Source organism: Parambassis ranga, chromosome 3 (genome assembly GCF_900634625.1).
Source record: "Parambassis ranga chromosome 3, fParRan2.1, whole genome shotgun sequence".
In the NCBI taxonomy this organism is placed as follows: Eukaryota; Metazoa; Chordata; class Actinopteri; family Ambassidae; genus Parambassis; species Parambassis ranga.
This window is the reverse complement of record NC_041024.1, coordinates 23,201,046-23,216,692: the sequence shown is the minus strand read 5'-3', so window position 1 is coordinate 23,216,692 and position 15,647 is coordinate 23,201,046. Positions and strand designations below refer to the sequence as shown.

Here is a 15,647-nt window from a genome sequence, read left to right as displayed (position 1 = left end):
GCAGTGGCCATCAAACTGTTTATTTATATCAACAGGTTAAAGTTTGATTTTGAAGTTGAATAGCAGGCAGCTCTGTCACTTTAAGTTCTAATGTGGCTTTATCATGAAGGAGGTAGCAATATAAAGGGAGGAGGAAGGAATGGAGGATATAAAGGAAGAATGAAAGGTGACATGGACAGAACTCTAAATTTTCCCTCATTTTACTGCATAAAGGGAACACAAAAATAATGTGTGTTTAGAATTTGATTCATTTCAACCAGTGACTTAAAATAACAGCGAAGGAAGAAGGATAGGATATTGTTTAGCCGTGCTATGTTTACACTAGGATAGATGTGGAGTACTGTCTGCGCTTGAGGTAATCATGCATGGCCTGCCAAGGTTTTTTATTCTGACACAGGAAGTGGTGATGTAATCGTATACAATCCACAAGCTTCTTTCACACACTCACTGTCTCTGCGTCTCTGATGTATTTGCCCCACAGCCACTGTGATATTCTAAGTTCTGCAGTCATGTGAGAGCCGTGGTTATGGTGGCGGTCTCTGCGCTCTCTGGTCGAGACAAACACTTACAGACTCGGTTAAGAAGCAGGCTGAGAGCACGGTGACCTCCTTTAAACTGATTTCAGAAGAATTCTCACAGCCCTGGCAGATAGGCTCTGGCTTTGAAAGATCCGTCCCAATATAACCACTTGGAACTTGGGACTTTTAATTTTAAAGTTTCATTAGTTCTGATCCCAAGAAATTCATGCTAAGTATCTACTATTAGATTTCTACACATTGTGATGATGCTGGTGAATATTTAACCTCTTAATTGCTCCTCAGTCTTGAATAAACTTATAGGAGCTCTATCTGGGTGAACCTGACCAAACATTCCTGCCAGTACAAAATGTGTCTAATATCTGACCATGGACTGTATGTAAAGATAGAGAGAAAGGCCAAGAGATTATTTCTAGCATTTCAGGTAGTTCTCACACTTCATGCAGGGTTCGGATGACTGATTGATAGTTACAGTTACAGTCTGCATGTGATTGACAGCTGCTGGAGTAAAGTGGACACTGCATAGGCTGGATGCAGTGACAGTAAGAAGAAAGATTTTAATGATAGGAGTAGCCAAGCTAAGCCACATGTTGCGGGATAGTTATCACTTCCGAAGTCAGTGGTCAGAACAACAATGATGCAACTTTTTACCCATTTACTTTTTAACCCATTGCTGCACAGACTCTGGTTCCACAGTGGTGTGTTTATCCACCAAACTGAGTCATTGCTGGGACTCCATTGTCCAGAGGAGACTCTTTCAGTTTCCAATTGTAGCATCTCTTACACAAATAGAATGTTGAGGATGTACTGATGTCATACAAAAATATTTTCATTTTCTTAGTTCATGCTGTGCGGAAATGCACAGCTATGCAATTAGGTCCTATGTCCACTTTAACAAGTGCCTGTAGGTTAAATGCATATAATGTTTTTTTTTATTATTGTATGCTTAAACCCACGTTGTTTTAACACGCCGCAGGAGTCTTATAATAACCTGGAAAAGATCCTAAAAAAGATCACTCATTGTCATCTATTTCTAGACTACTGACAGAGCCTCACAGCAGCATACGAAAATGTCAGTGTGTCCCTTTTTACTAGATGGAAATGACAAAAATTTGCAAATTATGAAGGGTTCCCCACGTGTGTATGTATGATATGATGTATTCAAGTGTGCATGCAAAGAAAGAGAGCATCGCTTTGCGTTATCTCCCATCCACACTACATAAGCGGCGAAGGCCACTTAAAACAGACTGTCAGGGGAGGGAGCTGGGTGAAAGTGTGTGTGTTGAAGGCAGTAGCTTTCGGTACCAAGGGGAAATAGGACTGTGATTTCAGACCAAATTAAGCCACATCAAACAGGCCAGATCAAAGAGCATACAGCCCTGACTGTCTATGCCAGTCTGACATCACGACAGGATGCCCCACCCCCCCATAGCACACACACACACACACACACACACACACACACACACACTTCCTTTATACTGTTCTCGTTCACCTTCTTATTTATATACTCTGTATTTCCCTAAGTTTCTTTTTTGCACTGGCAGATTTCTGTCTCTATCTCTGCTCCTTAATATTTTCACCTCCTATCATATAAATACATCCACCAACCCCCATGCACACAATTTGCAAGCATTTAACAGGGTTATAGGTTAACTTGGATCAAGTATAATGTAATATGTACTGAGGCTGGGGGTGTGTGATATAGCAGTCTGAAGTGATGCGGCAGCGGTGGTGAAGGGGGTGGGGGTGCAGCATCCATTAGAGACACAGCTCTAGCTTTGAATTGTGTTAACGATCTTAGCTCTCCTCCTCAAACCCTTTGATGCTGCCTGATGCCAGTGGCTGTCAAATGCTTCTTATACACTGTGTGTGTCTGTGTGTGTGTTTGGGTAGATATAGGATTAGATGGCTGCAGAGGGAAAGAGGATGGGGTTTTTGAGGATAAAAAAAGAGGTAACGGGAGGGTGAAAGATGAAAAAAGGGGGTGGGGAGCAGAGCACTTATAAGACTCTGTTTCTGAAAGTGAATGGGGTTAAGTTGATTGAGAAAAGTTTCAAAAGGTTAAGAGAACACAGACTATAAACAAATGTAAAATATATATTGTCTTCTTATTGATTTATGCAAAAAAAAGTTTGTGCAAACAAGAACCTGTGAAAAAAAAAAAATCTCACTTAAACTAGCAAGCCATGACTGACTCTTCTTTCTGGTATCTTCTGTAAACTGTTGACTTTGTTGAGAAAGATATGCCCTGAACCTTTATTAATATCTGTCATCATTAACATGTCTTGCTGTCTCTGTTTTGCCAGTGTTCCTATCCTGTGTGGGAAGACTTCAGCGCCAAGGCCACCAAGCTGCATTCACAGCTCCGGTAAGCTCTAGTAGAAGAACACAACCATGAACACAACAGCAGCCTTTTTAAGGTTTTAATTACTACTTCTTATGATAATAAGACAACATTTAATAGCACAATGGATAAAGTAATTCCAGACACCCCGACTTCCACAGAATTCTGTATTTTTTGTCTTAAGATGCTGTGTAAAGCGCACAAATTTGCACTCTAGTAACATTATAGGAAATATATTGGAAATTTTCTATTGACTAAACAATTGAGGCATATTTTATCTTAATATTTAAAGTATTTAAAGTGCAAACACCAGTGACCACCGTTAGTCAGACTGCAGCAAGCAGTCGTTAAATGAAGACTAGTCATGATACCACTGTACCTAAAGTACTTTCTGTCCATCTAGAACCACGGTCCTGGCTGCGGTGGCCTTCCTTGATGCCTTTCAGAAAGTGGCAGACATGGCTACCAACACAAGAGGTAAGACAACAGCAAGTGTGTGTGTGTTTGTGTGTGTGCAAGCATGTGTGTGTGAGTCAAATAATATGCCCATGTTGTATGAATAAGTGCACTAGGCCATGTGATGTGTTGTTGCTCTTTTGAAGAATGCTTCACATTGCAGCACTATTAGGAAAATTAGCATGATGTTATCAAGCAGCCTGCTAATTTCTCATTTTTTTACGTGATGAAAGCGACGGCCTCGAGGTACACTTTGTCCCAGGCTTCAAAGCAGCTGCGCTGTTTACACGGACAGAAAAGTGACGGAAGCATCTCAAAGAGGTCGATAAAAGCTATTTTTGTAGCAGGATGTTTTGCTAGACCACCGAATGCAACAGGAAGATCGGTGCTATAATATGATCCATGTTTCTGTCTTTTTAAAGGGTAGTTCCATTTTTTTGTCTGGAGTGCGTGTAGCATCTAAATCAGAGTTGTTACTTTTAGGGTCCCCCAGATTTCAGTGTGTGCTTATGGCTGCCAAATATTTGTCAGGCTGTGTAAATCATAAGTTTAGTGTTTTTGTGATTGAGAATGTGATTGTGTACTTTGCAGTAATATGAGATTCTTCGGGGACGTTGAATGTTTGGTATTTACTTAGTGACCGCTATATAATGTAGGTTTTGATAAATTATTAATCAAATGTTCAGGCAATGGGAAGATGTGTGCTTTCAATTTGTGCAGCTGGCAAACAGCAGGAATTTTGTGCGTAATGAATTTTGCTTCCAGATATTCACAGTTTACTTTGTAGAGCCAGTGTTGCTAGCCAGGACCAGTCAATTTTAATAGAAGCAACACAATTATGGCTAGAAGTAGAAAGAATACACTCATTAGAAGAGAAAACCAAAGTTCAGTTTCCACCCAATCTGCATATTAAATTTATATAACTGGAGGTTGCAGATTATCTGAATGATCCCTGAAGTTTTGTCATGTCTGCTGGTCAGATGTGAGTCACACATGTCTTCGTAGTTTGCATTTTATTTTGACTTTTGTTAATGTGTATAGTTAATTTGTGATGAAAAGTGATGATTTAAAGCTTAATATTATTCAGTAGAACCATATGCCACGCATGATGCATTCAAGGACCATTGTAAAACTGAAAGACTCATGAATCAATCCCTGTTCTGGCATTGATCAAAAGGATATTTTTGGGTAAGCCAAAATCATGCGTATCAGATTTGCTGTCTTCTTTTGAAGTTTAGAGGCATTAGCTGTCATAATGGGAAATCTGATTCTGATTTCAAAAATGTTTGTTTTCTACATTTATATGGGGTGTTTTGTTTGGCTGGAAAATCCGGACATATTCGATGCTCTACAGTATGTGTAGGCTCATAGCTTGGCGCTAGCTTTCATAGAGCGTAGGCTTAGAGGTGAGGAGGTCAGACAAACACTCACCACCCACCGTCGGCAATGTGAATACTTATGGCACCACTGAGGCACGCTAAGGAAACGAGGAGGATGAAGCTTAAATACAGGGAATCTCTCCTCTGGTTTTGCCTTATTGGATGCAGCTGCCAGACATTGTGTGTGTGATGATGTTTGTGTGTGTGTGTGTGTGTGTGCAGCCCCAGGTGGGCAGAGGATACAGGAAGAGGCTCGTGCTGCTTTTACAGGCCAGACAGGAAGTCACCAAGCTTTGTCAGCTCATTACACATGCCACACACAAACAGGCAAAAAAAATATAACATAAATGATGCTGCCTCTGAGAGGCAGACTGTTCATCACAGGCTCTTTGTACTTTCTGTACTGATGAGTCATTGCTGCTGGAGTCCATTTGTCAGACTGCTGCACAATTGCGGCTCTTTCGTAGTGTGTGATGTTCTCTAATAGATTTGTTAAATGGATGGAGACAGGAGACGGCACCGATAATGATGCTCTCTGTCTTCCCGTCATTGGTTATATCAATGTGGCACTTATTACAGCATGTGTGAATCAAGCCTAAAGGGTACTGATGAGCCTGTGCTGTGCTCTTGTACCGACAGTCCTATTTATGAGACTGCATTGGCAGTTTTTTTTTCCATTGGGCTGTCAATGAATGTGAAGTAAAACACTGCAAATGAAGACTTTGGCTTTATCTGACACATTAGATGACCAAGAAAATTCTGCGGACCTGAATGGCTGTTAGACTGGGACTGGTGTCCTACCGGATGTGTGTGCATTCGACTTCAAGTCCTGCCTAGGACTGAGACTCTGACTGGTTTCCTGTGGCCTTCATTCATTGGTTATGATGTAATGGCAATGTAGTAATGTGATGTATGATCCGGAGTCTGAGTGTAGTGTTTTGTTGTGAAAATCAGCTGGTTTCTCTTCATTCCTGTGTCTGATTTCCTCCCTGTTCAATTTCCTTGGTATGAATTGATGTAACTTGGCGGCTAAATCCCAAAATAGACTTTAAGTTGCACCTTTTGGAGCCATGTGCATTGATTGGTGATAACCTACAGTGGCAAGAGTGGAGCGAGAAGCAACCCACTCAGTGTGCCTGAAGGATTAGCCTTCATCACCATAGCCCACTCTTGGTGTGCATTGTATACCGACTAGCTTCTAGTTCTGATTTCATCATGTGTATTACTAATGTAGTCCAGATACCAATACCTTGGCTTTGCATATCAGCTGATTCTTTTGCAGATGTCAACATAGTAAGCATGACATGACTCCATTTGGCTGACTCGCAGCTCACCCAGTGACTTAATAATTTGTTTACTATAGAGAGGCTTCTTGAAGGACATACTCTTCTCTCTTTGATGGTCCACAGCTTATTATGATGTAATGACTAGACTATCTCTGATTAAGATAATATGCATCTATAGGACATTCAAAAATCATCAAAATGTGTGGAGTAGAGGACAGACAGTCCTGGATGTGATTTTGAAATAATTTCTCAAAAGCACTAAACAAAGCTGTATAATGTTTCACACTTTTGTTAAGTGATCAATGGAAAAAGTACCACAGAAGTGTTACTAGTGGATCTGTGGAGCTTGGATCTTGGCCTGGCCATGTTTTCTTTTGGGACCATTAACTGTGTTCAATTCTCTTCTCTCAAGCTGATAAAGTTAAGGAAGGTTTGTGTGTGTGTGTTTGAGAGAGAGAGAGAGAGAGAGAGATTTAGCAAGTGGGTGATGTCTAGCAGTAGGAAATGTGCAAGTGTTTGTGAAATCCCTGGTGTGGGGTGAATGTGAGTGCACTTTCAGATATACTCTCCGCTCCCCTCTCATAGCCCAAACATTCACTTTCCCCAGCTTTCCCCCCCTGGGGCAAAGTGTGTTTTTCATGAGTGTGTGTGTGAAACACAATAAATAGGGAAAATGCCACAGTTTACCAGATCCTCCCCAGCTTCTTTTAAAGCTTTTTAATAAAACATAAACAATTTCCTGTTTTTTATTTAAAGTTTGAGAAGGCCACAAAAAAGTAGCTGTCCATTAACACTCTCTTCCTCCTCCTCACACATGGGTATCATCTCCTATATATAGCAGTGTTACCCAGCATGCTTTTTACATGACATTTTGATGATGTGTGTTTGTTCTACGTTTTAACTTCAGTTTTTTGTCCTATAAGCCTTTGTTGTGGTCTTTTTATCACATGTGTGAGGAAATGTTGACTATTGTCCATCAGTCTTTTCTGAACCTATAACCTTTATGTTGTTGGCTTTTGTGTTTTTATTTCTGTAATAATAATGATGATGATGATGATGATGATGGGGATGATGCTGATGCATCTCTTTATGCACTCTCTGTGCACTCTCCCAGCAGTAGCAGCAGTAAAACTGGTCCAATCACAGGCCTCTCACTATGCACACTTGGCACAGTGTACAGCAATAAAGCGCCCCTGTGTGCCTGCACTGTGTGTGTGTTTGTGTGTGATCTGATGGTAAAAAATGCCTGGTGGTTTTATTGCCAGGCTGCCTGATTGCATCTTAATACGCTGGTCTCATAATGAATAGCATAAATCTTATTAGTACACACATGTGCATGCACATGTACATCAGGACTCCTTGTTCGAATCTGTATTGTCACATTTGGTTTATTAGCACATGTGAGATACCCTTTATACCTTAATTAACTATGGTATAATGTATAATGTATAATATTGGGCTCATTTAAACTTGAGTTGTCCTGAAAACACCAGCAGCTGTTCCAACCTTGGGAATGCAAATGCCTAAAGAAAACAGTGGTGGAGTATAGTCCTTATGACCTTCTAGGTTTTCAGAGAGGCCCAGACATTTAATAAGCTTATTGGTGTTTAATTTAATAGGTTTAAAAGACAACATAATTATTGAAAAGGCAGAAGCATCGTCCTGCAACCTATGTCCTGCTACCAATTTCTTGACGGTACTCCGTCTAGGTCTAAAGCACACCAAAGCCCACACATAGGCAATATGTGGCCTGTGATAACTGGGGCAGTAGGCCATACATACGTCTTTTTTTCTAATTATTGATATAGAATAATAACAAAAAAAGGATAATGTGAGAAGATGTTCTTCCATGAAGCGCAGCCTTTTGCCTGGTCAGCTGTTTTAAATCTTTTTCCAATTCTATAAGGAATTTCTAGAAACAGCTTTCTGTGGGTCTGATTTCCAGGTGACAGTACCAGCAGATGTAGAACAAACTCCCTCTGGACGCATTTGAATAGACATACAACCAATCAAGGAAAAGAAGCATGTGATGTAGGCAGTGATATCCAGACTGGTATTTATATTAGACATCCTAAATCAGTGTGCACTGGTGTAGGAATAGCAATTTTGGTGAATGAGTGATGTCAGTTGTGCTATCAAAAATTGAAAAAAATTATGAAATCTGCAAATGAACAAGGAGCAAGTCATCGCATGAAGCCTGCCCCGTTTCAGAGGAACAGTTCCAAGTGGAAGTGGCTGTGAAGGAGTGGGATCCCAGACCTCTTTCACAGAGAGAATTTTCTCAAAGTGAAAGGGGTATGGATGACCAGGCTACCATTGTGAACGGGTTAGGGTTAGTTTAGCCCAAAAACACCAGCCTATTGAGTTATGTCTAACGTACAGTCCTATCAGATCCTTTACACTAGCAAAATTGTGCGCTGCTCAGCACAACTAAGAAGCCGTAGCTCAAAATTTGGCATTTTTCCCCACATGATCTGAAGGCTTTCTGGTTTATAGATGTTGTAAGAATCTAAACTGTCAAATATCCAATGCATTCTTTTCACTCTTGGTAACGTCTGTTTTGTTCCAGTGCATTTATTATCAATCACACAATAATCAAAGGAATTCAACTGTGACATGAGTGGGGGAAAAAATACAGCATGAAAGCATGGTTCATTAATATTACCTGATGATGAAAAGCTTTAGTGTGAAGGCCAAATGGGATTAGATGCAGAGACATTACTCTGTGAAGTGCTCTGGCTGATGGTACCAAACAGACTTGATGCGTTTAAGATTACACTGCATTCACTTAATGATGGAAACTGATCTCAGACTGTATATAAACAGCATGTTTTTTTTTTCTGCTAAACTCGAAACAAGGCAAAGGTTTATCTCGACTGCAGATGGTGGAAAACAGAGCAAAGCAGGCTGGGAAACTCATTTCCAACCTGTTTATCTTTTAGCCAAAGGAAGGGAGCTTTGTGTGGGGTGGGTGGGTGGCAGGCAGGAAGCAATGAAGTTTATGGGAAATGTGTTCTTGATTTTTAAGGAACACTACCACTAATAATACCAGTGGTGTGACATGGAGACTGCCACTGATCGTGGCCTTGTGCGTTAACAGTAAAGGCAGTAATCCTAATTTGAGATCAGGTTATAACTGCTACAATGCACTTTTAAAACCTGAGGAAGATGCTGATCATTTGTAAGTTAAGGAATGATTTGGAGCACAGTAGCACAGTGTAGAGCAATAACAGTTAATGGTAGTGAAATGATGCAGACCAACAGTTGAGGATTGTTTCAGTCTTTGGAAGACTGGAGCGATGACTGTGTGAAAAGTCAAGAGAGGTCCATGCTTGAGAGGACATTGAACACAGTAAGTAATAAAGACAGAGAACTGTTGTAAGGAAGTCTTTACCGAAAGGCCTGTGCTGTCACTTTTAAGGACAAAAATATTGTCATGTTTTCCTGGTGAGGAGCGACTGAACATTTCAATACAACTAGAACTTGCATGAAAGCACACAATTTATGCATAAAGAGATGTTGGATGAATTTAATGCATGAGTCATACTTGCCTTTGTTTGCTAGGGTAAAGGGCAAATTAAGCACAATTTGCCTTAGTGATGCATTGACTTTAGCCTGCACTCAGTGTATGACATGGACACTTTGTGTGTGTGTGTGTGAGGTGGGAGGGGCACGATAACAAAACGTATTCAACACTTTCTCATTAACCAGTTGGCTGCCTGGCAGGGCACTCCATGCTGGCTGTGTTGATGATGACTCCCTGGGTGGGGAGGAAGAGCGGTAACATGCAGCCACTTCAGTTATTACAGAAACACACAAGTAGTCCATGCAAACACACACACACACTCAACTCAGCAAGAGTGGTTTCCCTTATTCAGCTCACAGTGCGGTACCACCTACTATGTAACACAGAGACGCACACTCACTCCTACACATGCAATTCTAACACGCGTGCCCTTCAGCTCGCAAAGCATGACAAGTGATTGTCATCACATACATGCATGGTGCATACATGCAGGTTTGTAGAAGGCTTTTGAGTTGTTTGACATTTTTGTGTTATATTCTGCATGTGTGTCTCCCCCGTTTTTCTCAGACTGAGACTCTGACCGTCCCTTCAGCCAATCAGAGACGTGAGGGATCACATTTACGAGCACGGTTGCCAGGCAACAGAGGGGGAGAGAGAGAAAGAGAAAGAGTGAATGTGTGAGAAAGAGAGGGGAAGTGGTGGCAGAGGAAAAAAATAGCCATGTTGTTGCCAAGAGGAGAGGAGAAATCTGAGCAAGATGGCTTAATTGCCTTTCACAGATAGCATGCCATTCACGGTCAGCTGGACGTACACTTGATCTGATAGAGTTTATCATGCAACCAAAGTGCTTCAAGTGGGTTTGCAATGAGGATTAGTCAGCTACTGACCTGACCTTAACTCTGCTGAATACATTATGACATATATCTACAATAACACTTCACTTGCCTTTCTTTGTCCAGACCTGGTTCTGTCTGATGTCCTGTAATAGTCAGACAATCAAACGGTTCATTTGAAGGAAACAAGAATGGTGGGTTCTTAGGTATTACTACAAGGTTCATATGGTGATAAGCAAGTTGCAATGGTATTTTGGGGGCCTTAGTTTGAGAGATCCAAACAGTACTTCTGGGAATACTTGTATCTAAGGGCAGCATATGAATGTAATGGGTCAAGCTAGATGCTGATCTGTCCATGTAATTTTATATTTTGAACACATGCAACAACATGGTGTGGGCCAAAGATTCAGCTCACACCTTGTTACTCCAATAAGTTTGACAGTTGCTTGCAATATCTGCAAAGAAAATGTTGCTTGGGTTAATGGTGATGCTTCAAAACACACAAAACAAACTTAAGGCTGTTACAAACTCCATGAGAACAGAGAAACATGCTCTCTCTCTCTCTCCCTGGTTTGGGAGTTCACGCAGCTTGTTCTTGACACCTCCACCTGCCAGATCTATTGTTCAAGCTATTATCATCCTACGAGCACGTACACGCCCGCCTCCCTGAACATTATTGGCTTGTTTCATTTTTTTTTTTGACCAAATCCAATTTTTGAACAGCACACTGACATGAGATCAGATTTTTCTCAAACTTCCATGTGTGGACCTTAAATCAGATACAGATCTGGGGCTGTATTCACAAAGATTCTTAGTGCTAAGAGTTTCCCTTAGGCCCCGTTCACACTGGAGAAAGTCAAGCAGGTGCTACTGGCTTACCAACAGGGTCAACCGCTGCTCCTCACTAAGATCAAACCTTCAGTCTGCTCCTTGCGCAGAGTCGCTCTGGAAATGTTCCTAAATCACTTTTAAGATAAGAGTCCTTGCTAAGATTTTTAGGCTAAGATAAGAGCTTCTAAGGGGATTCTTAGAATCTTTGTGAATATGGCCCCTGATGTTTTGCAATGTGACCTCGGTGGGAACATGCACTGTAGTGTGTAGCCATCATAATGCCGCAGTGATGTACACTTAAATTTATGTTACCATGCTTTCCTTCTTTCTTTCTTTCTTTCTTTCTTTCTTTCTTTCTTTCTGTCTTTCTTTCTGTCTTTCTGTCTATCTGTCTGTCTGTCTGTCTGTCTGTAAGTAGGCCATGGCTGAGAGGCCTGTTGTTGTTGAGGGCTACAAAACAACATTATTGTCTTTAATTAAGCTTCAGCCAGTGTGCATCTATTCTCCCTCCTCCTCCTCACTCAAATCTCCCTTCCCTCCTCCTCTTCCTTCCCAACACGTTTCTCCCATCAAATCCCATCTCCCACAATTCCCTGTTCCTCCTTCGTCTTTTCGCCTCTCCCTCCATCCCTCACTCTCTCTCTCTCTCTCTCTCTCTCTGGCAGCTCTCTATGGACATTTCCTGATGTCACAGTGCAGTATTGTCCCAGAGGTCAACAACACAAGACATGCTCTGTTGGACACACACATGCAGTGTACCCACTCAGCGAGCATGGGAAGCTAGGCTTAGTGAGTCCCACTGCTTCAAGGCCAAACCTGCTTAATCAGAGCAGTAGCTGGGTTGAGTAGCAGCGTGCCCGTGAGAAAGAGTGTGTGTTTTGAAGGGATAGTCACAGTGGTTTTGTCATATAAGGCAACACCATGCAACTCTTTTTTCTTTGTCTTAAAATAATAGCTTTGTTGATGGCACATAGAAGAAAGCCTGTCCTTGCACGTCTAACTTGGGAACAGTCTTTTACAGAAACTGCATAACATTGTGTATAACAACATCCCCATAGCTTTTCAGCTATAAAAAGAAAGTAGCCAGTAATGGCTAGGAAGCTAAACAGAGGAAAACCAAGCAAGAAAACCTGGATCTTAGTCACAGTGGCCTTGCTCTGAGACTAGGTCTGTGTCTCACACCCTACTCCCCATATGGGGAGTTCAGTGTAGGGCACCATTTAGTGAACTCGTGAAAACATAATTTGACCTTTGGGGTCTAAAATTTCTCACTACACATTCAGACAGCACTACAAAATGGCAAAAGCACTATATAGGACCATGTATTAAGGAGTGATTTCTGACCCAGCCTAGGATTATCTAGTTTGTAGTTTTTGGTCCCTGGCGGTTGGCTGCAATATATTTAATAAACACCACTCTTGGGTCAAGTCATTGAGGAGTTCCCATAGTCTTCTGGTACTGTTTCCCATGTCCCACCCTCTCTTTTTCATTGGCTGTTGGCAACACCTGTTTGCAGTTGAGTCAGTGATCAGTTTACACGAACAGATTGCGTCCAGATTCGGCTCAAAAAACTTCAAACATTTGATTGACTGCGATTAATGTTGGGTCTGTTCCCCTCACACACTTGCAGATTCTTGTCTTCACCCCCCCCTCACACACTAACAGATTTTGCCAAACTACTACTCATGCAGACTGTCTCCAACTAGTGCAGACTGGTGCAGACTTTGCCCAACTAGGTCAAATTAAGCAAATTTAGCAGTCTTTGCTGTTGGATGTCAGCACTTTTGTACAATGGATGGAGGTTGATCTTCATCGTCTACGTCACATGCGGTCTATGATCTGCATGTTAGCATCTTATTTAAGTTTTTTATTATAACAGCTTGACATGTAGATGACATGGGATGCCTGAGTGCAAAAGAAACTGCAGAATTTGTGTCTACAATACTATATATTCACACCTCCTGCTCTTAGGGAGAACCTCATACGTTAGTGCATACATGCATATGTGTGTGCATAGAGGTAGTGAGTGTTAGGTGTTAATCCACAGCATTAGCAGCCAGCCAGGCGTGATAACTGGGATGGCTGCGGCTGGCTCAGCTGTACACACACACATACACACACACATTTACAGCTATCCTTCTGAGGACCCTCCTGCATGGGCTGCATGATAATACAATCCATAACGTGATGATGATCGGTGGTAGGTGTGTGTTTGTGCTTCTTCCCCGTCCATTAATTTGTTTTTTTTACTTTAACCTTCACCCATTCCTATCACTTAGTTCTGTGTCTCTCCCATTAGGTATGTTGCCCCGGCAACGGTGGCACACATATGCCAGGTCTTATGATTTGCCAGGTTGTTGTTTTTTTTTTATCTAACCAGCCATTTATATTTATATATTTATTTTCTTTGTATGGCAATGTATAATTTGTGGTGAGAGGGTTAAAAGATTCATAAATGTAGAGTGAAAAAAAGGATGTTCCCTGAGGAGGCATTTTATGTTATCATAATGTCTCTGTAATATTGTTATTTTTTTCTGCTGGGGTCAAGAATGTGCAGAGCGGAGCTGGACAAGAGCGTACATACCAGACTACATTACCCATAATGCTATATTTAGACCACTGCAGTGTGTGACTCAGCACTGACAAAGCTAACCCTGGTCTGATGCTCTGGTACTGGTTTTACCGCTATATTGGAATGTGCACTCCATATGTACATTATATGACACCCTCACATCAAAAACATACAACACGATACAATGCAGGATAGTAACTAGTAGAATTCACTGGTACTGTATCAGTGTTTATGTGCTCTCATACACAGATGGGTGCATTAGTCTAAGATTAAACAGCCATTCTAATTACAACAAAGGTTAATATTGTGTGTGATTCTGACACTACCCCACACGTAGTGCCCTTAAGCAGCTCATATGATGCACCCATGCAGATGGCATGCTGCATGTTGCAGCGGATACCATCTGCATGCAAGATCAATCATCCTAAGGGGCTGTGTGTGTTGAATGTGTATGTGTGTGTTTTCTTCCCGGTTGCTGAGAAGGGCAACACTCCCTTCCTTAACATCTATGACTAAAGTACTTTTTAGCAAAGGCACCTAATTATCCCCACGCACTGCATGGCACTCAGATGGCTCCTTGAGTGTGTGTCGGACCTCCAGTGTTAACCCACAGTGCCGTTATGTGAGAACATTTCCCGGTTGTTCAGCTGACCACCAGAGTGACAAAAATATGTTACGGAGATAAGCTTTCACTTGAACTTAATACAGAGTGGCGTTCTCAGTATTTGCCAGAGCAGTGAGAGCTCTTTAAGATCATGTGTCATGTAGCCTCGAGAGGTTAGGAAGTGCAGACAGCACAGAAAATCAGCACTCAACAGCTGGTGCTGAGAGGAAGAGGAGGAATCAAACAGCAGCTTTGTTTTAAAATGTTCAGCATTCCTTCAACATCGCTGTTAGTTGAACAAGTATTTGTGAATGCATGAGCATGTGGAATGCAGAAATGAATGACCTCAATCTGAAAGTCAACATTTACAGTATCAATAATGGGAAATATTTCAGATCAATATCAGGTGCACAAATGTAGTTTCAATTGATTTTCCTTTTCATGGATTTTAGCATAGAGTCAGGTTTCTGTATTAGAGAGAGATCTGAATATGGAGCAGTAGTGCATGATTATGGTGTGGTATCGCTTTTCCGTGGCCAAATTACAGGATGTGTTTAAATGTATCTGTGAGGTCACTGACCCCCAGATCCGGATGGGAGATTTTTTGTTTTTTCAAGGCCAGATTGACCTTTTTCCAGGCCTTACATGACAGTTTTATTCTATGATGATCACAATACAGCAGTGATTAACTGTAATAGGGGGCCTTGGGGCTGTTTCAGGGCCTTTTGGTAGCATTTTGCTTACATTATGATGCCATTTTTATTACGTCTTGAGACACTTTTAGCCTAATTGTTTATTAAATATAGATAAATGATGTTTTAATTACATCAATGTTTATCTTTTAATGCCAGTAAAACTATGTAAGTTTACTATGTTACCTTAATTTGACACATAGTTACCCTAGCAAAAGCATGCAGCACAAAAAAAGCACACGTAGCTTCTCCAAGTGAACCTGGATAATTCCGTAAAAACAAAAAAATATGACTAAGGAGTACAGGAATGCTTTTCCCATTCATTCTTGCAATTTAAAATTTACAAAATTGAAACTAAACCAGAAGCCACTTTCTTCCAAATTAGCTGCTGATAAATCAATTCAGTTTTCAGTTTTCAATTCACTGAATGACACTATTTAAACTGTATTTGTTCTATTATTTATACACAAAAGTATAAGGACACACATTAAAAGTAATTTATAGATTATTATATTATTGTATGAACATTTTACGTTACAGTTTACTAATTGTCCTGTAAAATGGTTACATTTTTACTGTATATAT

General features: G+C 41.0%; 1 protein-coding gene across 4 annotated transcripts in view; it reads left to right on the top strand.

Moving 5' to 3' along the window:
- Window positions 1-15,647, top strand: part of mtss1lb (MTSS I-BAR domain containing 2b) — a 55,336-nt gene that overhangs the window by 17,957 nt on the left and 21,732 nt on the right. For all 4 annotated transcript variants that reach the window (XM_028402489.1, XM_028402493.1, XM_028402492.1 and 1 more), the window contains exons 2-3: window positions 2,846-2,907; window positions 3,287-3,360. In XM_028402489.1, coding sequence (XP_028258290.1) covers window positions 2,846-2,907; window positions 3,287-3,360 — 136 coding nt within the window. The remainder of the gene's footprint in view (window positions 1-2,845; window positions 2,908-3,286; window positions 3,361-15,647) is intronic.